The following is a 16,360-nucleotide window of genomic DNA, read 5'->3' on the forward strand; positions in this document are numbered from 1 at the left end:
GACACAGCACATCCACAGCAAGGTTACATCACTCAATTAGTGACCACCCCCTCTCTGTCCCCTTATGCAGGAGAGAAGATGGTGAGAAATCCCTTCAGGCTGCATCAAAATATTATTCACATGTAAGCATCCCCCTACCCCCCATCCCCCACTACTCCCTTCCTTGCATAACAGTATCATCTATACACAACCATTCTCCAGTCATCCCTATCTCCTGCCTTCTCCCTTACTTGCTCAACAGACATTCCCCTCTTTCTCAATGCCTCTTTCACCCCATCCATCCATCTCATCCTCAGTCATCCCCTCAAATTCACTCCCTCTACTTCTGCCTTCCAAAACTCTTTTACTAAACTTTCTTCACTCATTCTTTTCATGTGTCCAAACCATCCCAATACTCTTTCACCAGCTCTATCTGTCATCTTTTCCACTCCCACTCTCCTCCTCAACTCCTTGATTCTTACTCTATCCAACATTGTCACCTCTACCATACTTCTCAGACATTTCACTTCAAACACATTCAAACTTTTCCTTTCTGCCTCTCTTAAATTCCAAGCTTCTACCTCACATAAATCCATCAGCACAATCACCTCTTCATACCATCTCCTCTATGCATCCATTCCCAGATGCCTTTTTCTCATGACACTTTTTAATCTCCCAAGGTATTTACTTGCTTCTCTCATTCTACAATTTACCTCTACCTCCACTCCTCCATTTCATGCCATATGTGACTCCAAACACCTAAAACTATCCACTTCCTTCAGCCTCTCTCCTTTAAGACTTACTTCTGACTCACTGCCATCCTCTCCCCTTGTACATCTCATCACCTTGCTTTTACCTACATTTACCTTCAATTTTCTCCAATTGTTTACCTTTCCAAACTCTATCATTAACTCCCTTAATCCCCCCTCTGAACCTGCCACAAGTCAAGTGTCGTCACCAAACAACAACTGGCTATCTCCCACTTTTCACCATTTTCTTTAACCATCTCCAGTCTCCTGTCCATTACCTTCGCCTTTACCTCCCACACCACCCCATCCATGTACACATTGAACAGCCATGGCAACATGACACATCCCTCATGTAGTCCCACCTTTACCCCAAACCACTCGCTCTCTCCATTCTCAATTCTACAGGCTCTACTACTCTAAAAAATCTTGACTGCCATAACAGGTTTCCCCCAATCCCATATATCTACAAAATCTCCCACAGTGCCTTCCTGTCTACTTGTCATAAGTTTTTCCCAAATCCATAAAGGCACAAAAAACATCTTTACCTTTTCCTAAAGCTTTCTAACATAGCTGTCTTACCACAAAAATATGAACCATGCAACCCTACCTTTCCTAAACCTACACTGTTTCTCACCAATTACTCCCTTTGATCCTCTCAATCAAAACCCATAAGCCTTCCCAGCTATACTCAACAAAGTAATCCCTCGTAAAGCAGAACTATACAGTCACTCCTCCAGTCCTCCAGCACTCTACCCTCCCTTAGACACACACTAAACAACTTCACTAGCTTGTAACCCTGCAATTACTAATGAAAATTAATCATACCAAACACTTACCTCCAGTCTCTACATTCTGTTTTATCCTTACACTTGCCCTCTTCCCAACTCCATTCTTTTTCCCTTTCCGTCCCAAGGGAGTGACTTCCACCTTCTCTTTCTTGTCTTCTATTTCCTTGGGTTCATCCTCCTCATTAACCTCTTCTTTGTAGATCTCCATTTTGCTTGATATTTCTACCTCATGTGAGACTCCTTTTGGTTCACTTACACTAGGTGATGTGTTTGATGCAGTAGAATTGGGAAGGGACGACACTGTAAGAAAAATATATTTTTGTACATACATATACCAAAAGGCCTTTTTTTCCTTATACTGTACAGTGGGTGCCCAGTGAGGGTATACACCCACATTTCACCCTTCCAACACCAATTTGTTGTCCTTTTTATCTTGGCTCCTTGTGAATAATTTTGCTGTGGTCAACACTAAATTATTCTATTCTACCTTAGGCCTTCCTCACTGACTAATACTGTTAAAGCCACCTTGATTATCCTTTTGACTCCAACAGGAGTTTCTAACAAAAGAGTGGAGTGATACTGGGATAGTTGGTCAGACAGTTTAATGTGTGTCTAAGGAGAGGAAGTGAACTTCAGGATTGGAAAAGTACATGTTGAGCTCCTCTAATTAAGGAGAAGAGCAACAAGTATGAATGTAATAGTTTTAAAGATCAATCTGTTGCATGTGGTTGGTAAGGAAAGTGTGAATACAATGTAATAAAAATTGTTACCCCACCTGGGGTATTGGCTGCATGTTACTGTGGGGTTAAAAGCTGCTAAGTAGCATGCAGTTGATACTTTAGGGTCTATAAAGTTAAAAGCTGCTGAGTAGCATACAGCTGATACTTTAGGGTCTATATGGTTAAAAGCTGCTAAGTAGCATGCAGCTAATACTTTAGGGTCTATATGGGGTGCCCCTATGGACCAGAGCCACACATTATTTTGTTTGTGGTAGAGGAAATCTCTATTCATAGAGAAATTATGATACTTTATCATACTGCAATTGTCCATCCGTTATGCTGTCCCCCCCCCACTCTTGATACAGTCCTGTACCACTTCTCTGAATATTAATTTTCTTATTTTGCTGAACCCTGTGATGGAGGAAAAGAATACTGCCATAAAGTATTTCCACTTGAGTCATATAAATTGACAAAAATGGGACAGTTCATCCTTCTCCTTGTAGCCCCAAAGGGGATATTCCTAAAAAAACGCAAAGGCATAAGAGGGTCTGGGAGTTTTCAGACCAGTACCCTAAGGTTTGGGTCTTTTAATGTGCGTGGATGTGGGACATGTGAGAGTAAAAGGGAAGAGATAGGCAGTACATTTGTGAGAAGATGGATGTGTTGGCATTGAGTGAAACTACGTTGAAAGGGAGGTGTGAGTTTGAGTTTGGGAGTGTAGTTGGGAGGATCTCAGGAGTGAAGAGAGGACGAGGGAGACAGGGGGTGGCTATACTAGTAAGTGAAGAGATAGGTAAACATGTGGTGGAGTGGAAGGAGGTTTCTTCAAGGTTAATGTGGATAAAGGTGAAACTGAGAAGGGAGATGTGGGTTTTTGTAAGTGCATATGGGCCTGGTAGTGAGAAGAGTGTAGAGGAAAGGGAGACTTTTTGGATAGATTTAAATGAGTGCATAGAGGGTTTAGGAAGAAATGTCAATGTAGTGGTATTGGGAGACCTTAATGCTAGGGTAGGAAATGAACCAATAGACAGTGGTAGGGCAGTGTGGAGTTCCAGGAAAAAATCATAGTGAGGAGTTGATGATGGAGATGTGTCTAGAGAATTGATGATAGCAAATACAGTGTCTTGAGAATTGATGATAGCAAACCCTGGAACAAAGAAGAAAAAGAGGTGATCTGTTGGTCATTTATAGAATTATGAAAGGCATAGAAGTCCTTGATAGAGAAGTCTTATTAAATTGGTATACAAGAAAAATAAGGGGACATGAAAATAAATTCAAAAAGGGTAGTTATAGAAGAGGTCTGGAGAAAAAAAAAAAAAAAAAAAAAAAAAATTGTAAGATACAAAGACAGGACACCACGAGCATAGCCCCCCTTCCTGTAGAATACAAACTATGTAAATAAAACTAGGTAAATACATACAGTGGTAGTGAAAAGTTTGGGCATAAAATTACAGGCGCCCAAACTTTTTGCTAAACTCAAAACACACGAAAAATACCCCTTTCCAATCAAACTTTTCACTATTTTCCAATGCTACTGTCTGTACCATTAGACAAGAAAATACGCACCACTTGGCAACTTTGTTTAGTCACTCCCGGGACAACGTGGTGTCAGTTTGTAAACATCTCTCACATGGACTAGTCGATTTTTTGTGGTGATCTGTATTTGTGCCTCGATATCTCTTTAGTGGGAAGTAGTAAAGAGCTGGGAAGACACACAATTGCTGCTATTATAACCCTCTATAAGGAGGGTTACCAGTGTTGCTGCTATTATAACCCTCTATAAGGAGGGTTACAATTGTAAAGATATAGCGACTCGTGTGGGAATTGAAGTGCAGCAAGTGCAAAAGTGGACCAAGTAATTTCGAGATGGATGAGGTGATGCCATTCCTACCCCAAAGCCTCACTCTGGTTGGCCAAGGAAGATATCAAATCATACTTCTTAGGTTATTAGGAGGCAGTTGGATAAAGATCCAACTCTCACAGCTCGAAAATTGAAGGAAAATAACCCTGCACTGCTGCAGGACATGTCTGTAAGATGTATTTCTGATCATTTAGCCAAAGATTTACAATATCATAGCTGTTGTACTAAGGTTCTTCCCCTGTTAAGTGCAAAAAACATATGTGATCGCATAGCTTTTCGCAAGAAATATAAAGATTGGATCCTAGAAAAATGGGAACAAGTATTGTGGAGTGACCAGTCAACGTTTGTAGTGTCGTTGGGCTGTAGGTTGAAGCATGTGAGGCGGCCCAGGGGATCAAACCCTAATGACCCATGCTATATAACCGAAGTGGTGAAACATGCACGAAGTGTTATAGTGTGGGAATGCTTTGCATTTGGTGGAGTTGGCAATTTACTGTTTCTTGAACAAAACGAGTGAAAATCAGCACAGTAATTTCAAGTTATTATATGATAACCTGCTTGAAAGTTTTGAAAAGTGTAATGCTGCCTGGTTTATATAGGACAAAGCTCCTGCTCACACAGCTTGGTCTATTACCCAGTGGTTAGAGGACTATGGTGTAGATTACTTCAAAAAGTGTCCCGAGAATTCACCAGACCTAAATCCCATACAGCACGTGTGGCATATAATTAAAAAACAGCTTTGAGATCATGATGTTTTGACTGTAGCAAAGCTATAAATAGAAATACAGGATATTTGGGATAATATTATTCCCCAACACATAGAAAAACTGGCAAGATGCATCCCAGTATATTTGGAGAAGGTCATCAAGCTTAAAGGAAAATTGCTTGGCAAATAAGGTATGTTATGAGCCATCTAAATGTCTATTTAAAGGTCATAATTATTTACACTCGTCTCTCATCGATTAATGCCCATATTTTCTGCCTCAACTGTACAACCAATGGCATTTTCCCCCTTACAAGGGAGGTAGTCAAAGGCATAAATCTGCTCCCACCTATTTCATCCCCACATACTCCACTCCCATTCACCACCCCTCCCTTCCTCATTTCTTTGCTCCTCCTAGATGATGGGTCATCCCTGCATCTTGCCAACTGCCTGGGTCAGAAGCAATGTAGCAAGACACAGCACATCCACAGCAAGGCCACTTCATTAATTGGTAACCCCCCTCTCCATCCCCTCATGCAGAAAAAGAGAGGACGGGAAGAAATCCCTTTGGGCTGCATCAAAATATCATTCACACATAATCCCTCATCCCCCACCCACTCACCCCCATGCACCACAGCACCATCCACACACAACCACTCTCCACTCACTTCCACCTTCCGTCCTCTCCCTTCCTTCCCTAACAGACACTACAAACTCAAAATAACCCCATTCAAGTCCACATCTACACTTCTTACCAACTGGACAGCAGAACACAAATACATATCACACCTCTTTATCAACAACACCATTATACCACACAAACACTCACACAAGACTTTTGGCATAAAATATGATACATCCATGTCATTCAAACAACACATCACAAACATAAAGACAAATTGCAAACCTAGACTCAATGTGCTTAAATCACTTGCAGGTACAACATTTGGACACAACAAAGAAACTACCGATGAAAATCCATGTGAACAAGTTGTATAGACACGGTAAAGGAAACATGGACTGGAGGTGAAGCTTTATTCCTGACGTTTCGTCTAACGACTTTCTCAAAGGAATGAGCATACTAGAAACATACAGAGATTATAAACCCGCCTTATGGCTCAAGGGGGTGTACGAGCGTATAGCGCTGCGTCCTGATTGGCCCGCTGAGACAGCCAATCACGAAGCGCTATATTCGCTGAAGATTTGGCCCAGGTGAAGCTCCCAGCTCCTCGTCCGAATATCAACAATAAGGCTGGGAGCTTCACCTGGGCCAAATCTTCAGCGAATATAGCGCTTCGTGATTGGCTGTCTCAGCGGGCCAATCAGGACGCAGCGCTATACGCTCGTACACCCCCTTGAGCCATAAGGCGGGTTTATAATCTCTGTATGTTTCTAGTATGCTCATTCCTTTGAGAAAGTCGTTAGACGAAACGTCAGGAATAAAGCTTCACCTCCAGTCCATGTTTCCTTTACCGTGTCTATACAAAGAAACTACCATTACAATATACAGACAATATGCATGCTCAGTGTTGAATTATGCAAGCCCCACATGGTCCTCTAACCTCACTGAGATGCACCACAACAACCTGCAGTCTATACAGAACAAACCCTTATCTGTACAGAACAAACCCTTATCTGTACAGAACAAACCCTTAACAATAATTACAGACTGCACAAATACAACACCTATTGACCATTTACACAATGAAACAAAAGTCTTCAAAGTCAAGGATCACCCAGACAACACCCAAATTATATTACACAAAAATATTCTCTTCTCTTCCTCCACAACCACCAGATACCTGCCTTCAGAAGCATATCCATAATCATATCACTCACTGCTCCACTAACAGACTGAAAAACAACACACTACTACATGCCGACACCCTGATATCCATTTCTATGAATCCTCACTCCATCAAGAAGACTTAGTCCTCGCTGCAGTGCAGCCACCATCCAACCCTTCTAAATTACCAGAGGTAGATGGATAAACACATCACAGATATCTATCTAGGATGTAACACTTTACTACATATAATTCAACACACTATTGAAAAATGCACCATACACAATTACATATGCCAACAACACAACATATACTCTATAAGGGATTCATAGAAAAACACTGTTCCAGTCATGGCATTCCTCAGGGAGACTGGACTGCTCAATCCAACAGCCCAAGGAATGTCATCATCATCCTTTTATGGGGAGTAGCCATGTCAAAGCACATACCCACTCCCACCCACCACCCTAGTTTCTCTCAAGTTTCACCGTGGAAAATTCACAGCCCTACAGTGGTTGGCAACAATCTTCAAGCTCCAACACAGATCTCTCTGGGGAGAAACTTTAGACTAGTGTCTGTGTTTTATCGGTGTAGAATTGTTTCTGTGTTACAAGCTGAAAGTAGTACAAGGAGGGGATCAGTTACCTGTAGTCAGCTTTCCATGTGTGAAAAGGTGTATATATACAGTTAAAGTTGACAGAGATCTTGGGCCCAGTCCAGAGACCAGGTGTCAACCCCTCAGGAAAATCTCTCACAGGAGAGGTCAGAACCACATTAGCACATGTTGACCTGATGTCAACATCTTCCAGCATTAAAACAGTATCAGCACAGAATAAGCCTGATCACAGATTCAAACTACCCTAGATGCATCCACCATACAGAGGACACTGAACAACTCATCCTACAAAGTCTGACACAAACAATCCCTAGACTACATCACTGTATTTCTTCCCTGAGTAACTTATGGCCCCCAAGTGGCCATAGCTGGTTACCTGAGAGCCAAGGGCCTCCTATAAGAGAGACCTGGGGCAACAGGTTTCCAGTCAGTGAAATTTTAGGTAATAATTATTAGAAGAGAAGGCAAACCATTTTGTCTGTACAGAAATACAGCACCTGCATCTGAAGAAAACAATGCAACTTTGTTCATAAAATAAGAATCCTGAATATGAAACCATGTCATAAAGAATTTAGGGAAAGTGTATTTTATATTTCATCAATGATTAATAATGAAATAAATAATGTATAAAACCTTACCAGTGCTGAGTGAGCTCATACTCCTGTTGATCTTAAACTTGACCTGTCTTGGTGTAGCTCCACACAGATGCTCAATATCATAATAATCATCAGCTGACTGGCCTTCTGATGACACAACATGTTCTGTAATATCACTATAGTTACGGGAGTCCTGCAGCTCCTTCTCCTGTTTGACATTTCTATTACTACTAGCATCTTGTTCTTCCAATTTACACTGCAGAGTGATGGGAGACTTGCTTGTCTTTTCATTTGTAGCTTGCTGCTGCTCAGACAAGAAGTCTTCTTCAGTTGCCTGAGAATCATAAGGAGAGCAGGACTGGTCTTGAGGTTCATTTGATGATGCTGATGTTGATATGTGGTGAGACACTGAGAGATGGGTGGTGGACCTTGTCATGTCAGAACATAAAGGCACTGATATTTGTAGAGAAGAACTTTGCACAGTCATGTCTTGGGGTCCAATGGAGTTCTGGGTGTCTGATGTGTCTTCTGTCTGAAAATACATCCTCTGAGAAAAATCACACAACTCCTGAGCTTCTGAGGACTCCTCCTGGTAGTAGATCTTGGGGAAATTCTGCCCAGCAATAGAGGTAATATGGATGTGGTATGCTTCTTTCATGTCTCCTGACCTTGGTGGAATTAAATTCATCATTGTCACTTCTGATTCAGTCTCATGCGAGATGGAGGGAGCACCTTGGGAGTCAGAGGATCCTGCCATTGTTAAGCTACCATTCTGGCTATAGGAGTCCACATAGTATGAGCCGCAGTACTCCTGCTTTGGTCTGTATGGAGCTTCACGTACAGCATAAACATCACTATCATCCTCCCTAGTATTAAAGTCAGAGGAGTCTTCTGTCTGCTGTTGGTCATACACCTGTGAGGTGTACTGAGGTGGACAACTTTCATTTGACACTGATTCTTCCATGCTGTATGCAATCCTTTCATGCACATCCCGATACTGAGCACCTATGCTTGTGTGATTGCTATGCCCATGACTCTGGCAATGGAGAGAAACCTGATGTCGACTTGTAGCTGCAGATGAACAATTATCACTATCAATGTTGTACATAGCTACAACTGATCCCGTTTCTATGGGACCATTTTGTGTCATTAAGTAGTTCTGTGTTGTTGGTGGGTTTTCTGTAGAATAGTTGCTTCTCTGAGTATCAAAATGCAAATGATCATCTACATGCATAGTTTGGTTACTGAAAGTTTCAGATGAGGTGAACGAGTCCTTTGTGTGCTCTTGGTCCCCGATGTTGTGCTGGCAGCCTGAGTTTTGATTCAAAGTGAAAGAATCGTGTTCCCTTTGACAGGAGGAATTTTGATTGATCGAGAATGATTCATGACCACGCTGACAATTGGAGTTCTGATTAACAGAGAAGGAACTGTGGTCATGCTGACAACTGGAACTTGGATTGACAGCAAAGGAGTCTCTGCTCTCTTCTACAGCATAGTCTTCCATCTCCTGTTTGACGCTAGAAGATGAGGAATGTCCTTGAGTATGATGATAGGTGGTAGTTTGCATGTGGCAGGTAGCATCATCAGAAGGGGACACCATCTCAGCCGACTGTTTTGGGCTTGTGTTACCTTCCTCTGGCTCATCTTGGAATTCATCAATGGCAGTGGATATGGCTAGACTCAGAAAGGTTTCACAGTCAAAGGGTGACTCCTGGTTCTGCTGGACAAAAGAAATACATTGATTAATTCTCAACATTTATAATTTTTGTCTTTCATAATGGGCAGCAGGGAGGTGATTCTTTCTACCATTTATTTTGCATACCCGCCACTAACAGATACCAGTCACTGGTCCCATATATCTATTGATCGAGTGATGTATAAAATAGATAAAAATTTAGTGACTATGAGCAGGCCTCAACTCAAGTTGCTGAGGCAAGAAGATATGATACCAAATATGAGTCCAAGCTAGTGCATTCAGATGCCAAGGCTGGAAAAATGTGGTCTCAGACCTCCAACCCTACCTCAGTATAGCCTACCTACCCCATAGTTACACAAAATCATCTAGTATTAGTTATACCAAAATCTATATATGTATCCAGAAAGGTAAATCAACAAACCTGGCAAAACTTGCTCCTTAAAGCAACAAAAGGCTGCCGTAGCTCTGAAGGAAGAAGGTTGTTTTCATTCAAGGCATCCAGAAGGAAGAAGAAGGAGAGTACTGATGAGGATGAGGAATACAGAGGATGTGACTGGATGAGATGGATGACAGTACGCATGTCCACTTGATGCCACTGGACCCATGTCAGGAGAGTTCGAAGGTTACGTTCCCGTGTTGCTGGGTTGTGCTGCACCCATCGTGTCACTAACAGCAATGTCTGTTCATTGCTTAACTGCCAACTCTGTAAAGAGTGAGTATTCAACAAAATTATTTTGTTATTTTATCCAGCCCAAATTTAGGATAAGACTTGAGCAGGAGTTAATTAATCCACACAAGAATGTTCTGGAGAAGGGTCATAAAAATGATAAAGGCAAGGAACAAACCATATTCAACCCTGAATCCAATAGATCCTGATCCAATGGATTTTTGAAGAAACAGACAAAATCCAGTGACTCAGAATAAATTTCTGAGTCCCCTTATTCTATTATCACAGTATATCAAGAACCCATCTTAACAATCCTTGGTAAGTCTGATATCAAATTACAATAAATATGTTGATGTTATTATTTTTACATGAGGAGCAAGAGGAGGTGGAGGTGGAGGAGGAGGAGGAGGAGAACAGGGTCGGGGGCAGTCACTCATGGTTAGTCAGCTCTCCTAATTTGAAGAAGAAGAAGAAAAAAAAAAAAAAAAAAAAAAAAAAAAAAAAATGGAAGAAAGATAATCACAGTAGAAAGAGTAAGATCTTAGGGCCCAATCTGGAGACCAGGTTCCAGCCCTCAAGGTCCATATGGAGGTGAAGGTGATGATGGGATTGACAGAGGAATTATTCTCTCCTATGCCCATTTCACATGGCCATCACAAAGAGTTGGTCCCAGACTTACAGGATCCTTGATAAAATCTTCTAGCCTTGAATGCTGCAGTTCCAGTACCTCTTGCTTCCTGATGATATCATCCATGTTGCTGCTGATAAAGGTGCTTGTGGTTCTCTCTAATGAATTCAAACCAAATCTGATTGAACAGAACAGGAAATGTTAGTGATGGCCATGGAACCCAATGTATATGTATAAACACAAACACACACATACATAAAAATAAATTTGTTGCCTTGATTTAAACTGAATGGAAAAACTACAGCCCCACAGCTACAGATAATTGTCTTTGGCCCCTCCCACAGATCCCTCTAGAAAGAAACTTTGATGTATTGTACTAATGTGGGACTGTTTCTATATCACTGGCTGAAAGTAGTAGAACTTACTTGACTGCCATGTCCCTTACTAAGAGACAATTGGATGCATCAAGATAACGCTCAAGGTATTCCGCACAGTGGTCCTTCAATTTGGCAATGAGGAACTTGTTGGCAAGTCGAAGGAGCTCCCCAACTTTGGTCTTGTCCACAACCACAGTACCCGTGTACATGTAAGCTAACAGACACTTAAACACTTCTGGATCCTGTGAACTTATTGTCAACTGCTCCTTGACTGTTTTGCTCACTGTGACATAACAAAAGTTACACATTAATTTTTAAGACCTGTTTAATTGGACAACTGCCTCTGCAAAGCAACAAGGATGATGCTAATAGATGTAAAATAATAACAATGAAAGAAGGTATAATCAAGAATAAATTAACCTTCTTCCAAACTTTAATCAACTGTGAACTGCATTAGACCAATTAATTCTGTAAAATACAACTAATGCTCCATCTATCTCAACTAGCACAATGTGCATAACTTTTTTCAAGGTATTGCTATACACTTTAATTTAGCTAATAGAGTTGCATGACTTTGGTCTGAATTAGGTCTCACTTGAAATTATTTAAACCTGATCCGTTTCTCAGCTACATAAAATCATTGGGTAGTAGCTAGAATAGAAACCTATAAAGTTTGCCACTGCAATGAAAGGTTTCAAGAGTACAGTTGGTAAGATTTCCATGTGATCCACCTACTTATGCTGTATGATGAAGCACTGTTCATGTTTTAATCTAAATGTGATATGAACAAATTACAATATTAACTTTCAGCAACCTAAGCACTTCCACCTTCTGTGAACATACAAACATATGCCACATCTCAAGACCGGGTGAAACATGGAAATTTTGCCACTATACAGACATGCATTCAACTACATTAAGGACTGCAATACATACTCCAGTCCAATATTTCAATGCATGTGCCTGCCTTTACATTTATATCCACATACCTTTGAAAATAGAGTCAAAATAGGGAGAGCAAGCTGCCAAGACACATCGATGGGCATGAAACTGCATGCCTGCCACATGCAAGATCACATCACAACATCGCACCAAGTCCCGCTGGCTTCGCAATTTCTCCAGCACCACTGTCCCATGCTGGTTTTCCGTGAAGGTCATAGCATTGTTGAGCAGTGACAAAGCCATGGCAGTGGTGGCAAATGTAACGTCTGAAAAATCAACACACTTTCAAACTGTATACAATATGAATATTGTACATAAACATTACACAATTAAAATAATGAGCTCAATAATAGAAGAATGTAATGAAAAAAACATATTTACATAAGCAATATCCACAATGACAGGACCAATGATGGCTACTTGCAAGTGGTAGCACTGCAACTTAGATGAATTTCAATATATAATGACCTTGTTGTAACAATATAATAACCCATACAGGTTGGGGTTGAAGGGGGGTGAGGGGGTAGAGGAAGGATAGGAGGAGTGAATCAATTGTTATTTTCAGATGCTATTGCATTTTTGGTTGTTTCTGAGGTGACTGAGTTTGGCTGGGAGTGTGAGAGAAGAAAGTTACAAGTCAATGTGGATAAAAGTAAAGTACATACCTCCTGAGAAAAGGTTGGCCACTAGGACAACTGGTTATTTTTGATACATTCAGCACCATAACCATCTGAAATGTTATAAAAATTCTATATAACTAATAACTCCTTGAAAAGTGGAGGTTTCTCCTTGCTCTACTTATACATATATAAAAAAAAAGCTAACCTAGTCTTAAACTCTGAGTGGAGTTTTCTCCCAGCTAAAAAAAACATTTGGAATTAACCTCCAGAAATATGCATAAGAAATAGTATTCTTGACATTGGTCAGTTGGCAGTTCCCCTTCATTCATATGAAGGCTCACCATGTTTGGATGGGGATATGAATTATATAGTAAGGAAGCAAGTAAATGTGGGTGGAATGAAATAGCTATTTGGGGATGAATACAAAACAAAGGGTGCATAAAGTGACTGTATCCATAATGCTGTATGGAGCAGACTTTGAATGTAAAGAATGTAATATCATAATAAATGCTGGTTTGAGTTTCAATGACTGGAAGCCCACAGTGAGTGGCAACAGTCTTTGAACCCTCCCATAGATTTCTCTAAGAAGAAACTTTGAATGGTTGTCTGTGTTGTATTGGTATGTGACAAGTTTCTGTTGGTGGTATTAGTAGAAGGTGAGCAGTCACTGATTTTTTGATCTCCTAATATGAAAAAATAGAGAAAGCAGAGTTGAAGCTGATAGAGAAAAACTTTGGGCCCAGTCTAGAGATTGAGTGTAAACCCCTTGAGGCTGCACCTCCAGAAGGAGATGATAGTGTTGACAGATTTTAAGAACACAAGAATGAAGGAGACTGCAAGAGACCCATAAGGCCTACACTAGGCAATTCCATGTCTATTACCACCTGTCATCCCCATCCATAAAGTTGTCTAACCGTTTCTTAAAACAACCAATAGTTTCAGCACCCACTACATGGTTACCAAGTCTTGTGAGTGCTAAAACTATCACTTGTTTTAAGAAACGGTTAGACAACTTTATGGATGAGGATGATAGGGAAATGAATCTTTCTAATATCCATTTTGCAAAACCACCACTAGCAGGTACTCATCATTAGATTAGATGTTTTAAAAATAGAGTAGGTGTCACAAGAGTGAATGGATCATATAAGTGAAGCTGACAATGACTATTGGAAGAATGCTGTGACAGGATAGAACAGGGCTGAGGTGGAGTGGGCATATGGAAAGAATGAAGAAATACTAACAAGGAATGTATTGTAAAAGTGGAGTGAGCTTACAAAGAATACCAAGAATGAGATGGATGGATAGGATGAAGAAGAATGTGATGTCTACGTTGAGCATGGAAGAGAGAATACAAAAATAGGAGTGATTGGAAGGAGACTCCACATGGATCAAGGGATATTATCATCTACTTCATTTTTAATTTTCGAGTGGATGAGGAGGGGGAGGTCAACATACAGTGAAGTAATGAGGGTACACTAGCTCCAGCTGCCATGCCCTCTTATGGAAGAACTGCTTTACTATATTGGTTTTGACCCAAGTGGTGTGGTGAGGCCTGAGTGACCATCCATCCCCAAAGTGGTCATTGGGTTTTATATTTATTATGTAGGTATATCTTGACTCTGCTACCTCCTATAAAAGGAAGTGCCTTTTGAAAATATGGTTAAGCTAATGTTACTTTACTCTGACCCATGCAGACACCTTAGAAAAATGAAAAAGCTATCATCCAATTATTACTAACAGTTAACACTACCAAAGATTGCCAAATATGCTATAAATTGAGAGTGTATTGCTGCTCGAGATGATACCATCATTGTTATGTAAACAATATACATTTGATCAGTATTGCTGTCAGTAATGCAAAAATCCTAACAAATATTTAGGAATACACTTAACCTAACTAAAACTTGGAAAATGACAGCGATCACAATGATAGCAATTCTAATTTACCAAACTATTGTATGGTTGAAATAGAAAACCAGTATGCAATCATCAAATGGTAAAAAATTAAATAATTAACATATTACACATATAGGGATTTTCAATTTGTCTATACTTTTAATATATCTATTCAATGAAATTTCTTTACAAAAAGTAATTACAAAACAAATAATAAGCCCAATGCTTATGAAAAAAGCAGGAGGGCGAGTAGGTCACACTATCCTCAATTTAAAAAAGATTGTAGTCTTAAGAAGGCACACCATCCCTAAACAGACAGTTTCACTTATTTGTAGCTTTTCACTTTTCAGTGACCTTTGTTAATTGAGTAAATTTAAAATTGTTACTGTATGCCTTGCTTCATGAGAATCATGAATGTAACTATTTACACAAAAAATTGCATCATTTATTATTTTATATGGTTATTAATAATTAAATAAAAGCAATGCTAATAACATATTACCAATTAGACAAACTAATCCACCACTGTGTGGCTTCAACTAGCCTGAACTTTTGGCACTGATTTAATATTAATTCTAAGCATCTTAATATTTATTTTACTTCGCAGTCATGTAATTGTTCACAATTACTTAGGAATAATGACTAGTTAACTAAGGTCTAAATCCGTATTACTTAATAATTGGCCAATTAATCCAACTAGGATTCATCGTAGGACCTATAACTACAACTGCATATATCTAAACAAAAATGACACTTCCTGTTCAAGGCACATACAAGCAAACTGACAAAAACCTGGACTTGCTTTCAACAGGTTACGTTTCAACAATGTTCTTTCTTTTAAATGAACAGGTTATATACTACAATATATTAATACGACAGAAGTATGTCTCACATTGTAATAAAGTTATTGAGCTTCATCATGAGCAATGATAATTAAATTATCTTTTCGTCACACTCAAACGAACAATCACATCCGTGAAACCCGTAATTCTCGTTTCTTCACGAGATCGCGTTTGTTTACATTTATATTGTCGACATACTTTGAAAATCATCCAATTTGAACTTCATCGTGTATATTTGTTACTATTTCGCGGATGCAGAACAATAGTTGAATAGTAATTGTGATCCTAAATCGTAAAGCATCCCATAGTAAATTAACCTAATCCCAGTGCAAAAAAGCTAGATAAATCATATGCGAATTTTTGTTGTTACAGAGGATGAAAAAGTCATTTACATATCTGATTTCATGAGGGGAGTTATTAGCGCCACGGCGAGTTATCAATGCCACGGAGTTAACAATGCTACGGATTTAAATAATATTAGAAGAGTTTGATTGTAACAACTTTATTAATTAACGAGAAATAAAACGAAAATTAACTCGGGGATCGATACGTTGCCCAGTTGCGGTGGAAAACTTTGGATGTGGATGATATATCATTATATGATTACTCAGTCATTGCTTAATTTCATTTACCTATATACTTTGACCGAATATGTAGATAATTATTTCCTTTCAATCGTGAAAATACCAGCATATTATTTGCGCCCGATCTATTATCTATATAAAATTATTTGCTATTATTACCTAAAATATATATATATATTTTATCAACATGTTATTATGCTAGCCCCTTCACACAACGCCACCATGGTGGCATTATTTCTGGCGCTGTGATGATTCTGTTGAATCTGTTCTAGTGCAAGTAAAACTGTCACAGCTTAGACAGTTTGATCATGGAA

The 16,360-nt window shown here is 39.6% G+C and overlaps 1 protein-coding gene across 5 annotated transcripts in view; it reads right to left on the reverse strand.

The window, feature by feature from the left end:
- LOC143038043 (uncharacterized) overlaps positions 1–15,635 on the reverse strand; it is a 31,386-nt gene extending 15,751 nt beyond the window's left edge. For 3 of the 5 annotated variants that reach the window (XM_076206910.1, XM_076206911.1, XM_076206906.1), the window contains exons 1-8: positions 15,513–15,635; positions 12,770–12,834; positions 12,152–12,370; positions 11,211–11,445; positions 10,837–10,963; positions 9,912–10,193; positions 7,837–9,514; positions 1,565–1,816 (exon numbers count right to left, since the gene is read on the reverse strand). In XM_076206910.1, coding sequence (XP_076063025.1) covers positions 1,565–1,816; positions 7,837–9,514; positions 9,912–10,193; positions 10,837–10,963; positions 11,211–11,445; positions 12,152–12,347 — 2,770 coding nt within the window. In that variant the 5' untranslated portion in view covers positions 12,348–12,370; positions 12,770–12,834; positions 15,513–15,635. Of the gene's footprint in view, positions 1–1,564; positions 1,817–7,836; positions 9,515–9,911; positions 10,194–10,836; positions 10,964–11,210; positions 11,446–12,151; positions 12,371–12,769; positions 12,835–15,292; positions 15,332–15,512 lie in introns of those variants that run through there. The other 2 variants (XM_076206909.1, XM_076206907.1) reach the window with 2 other exon arrangements.
- Positions 15,636–16,360: the final 725 nt, after the last annotated feature.

Source organism: Oratosquilla oratoria, chromosome 23 (assembly GCF_046742065.1).
Source record: "Oratosquilla oratoria isolate Oo_2021 chromosome 23, ASM4674206v1, whole genome shotgun sequence".
Lineage (NCBI taxonomy): Eukaryota > Metazoa > Arthropoda > Malacostraca > Stomatopoda > Squillidae > Oratosquilla > Oratosquilla oratoria.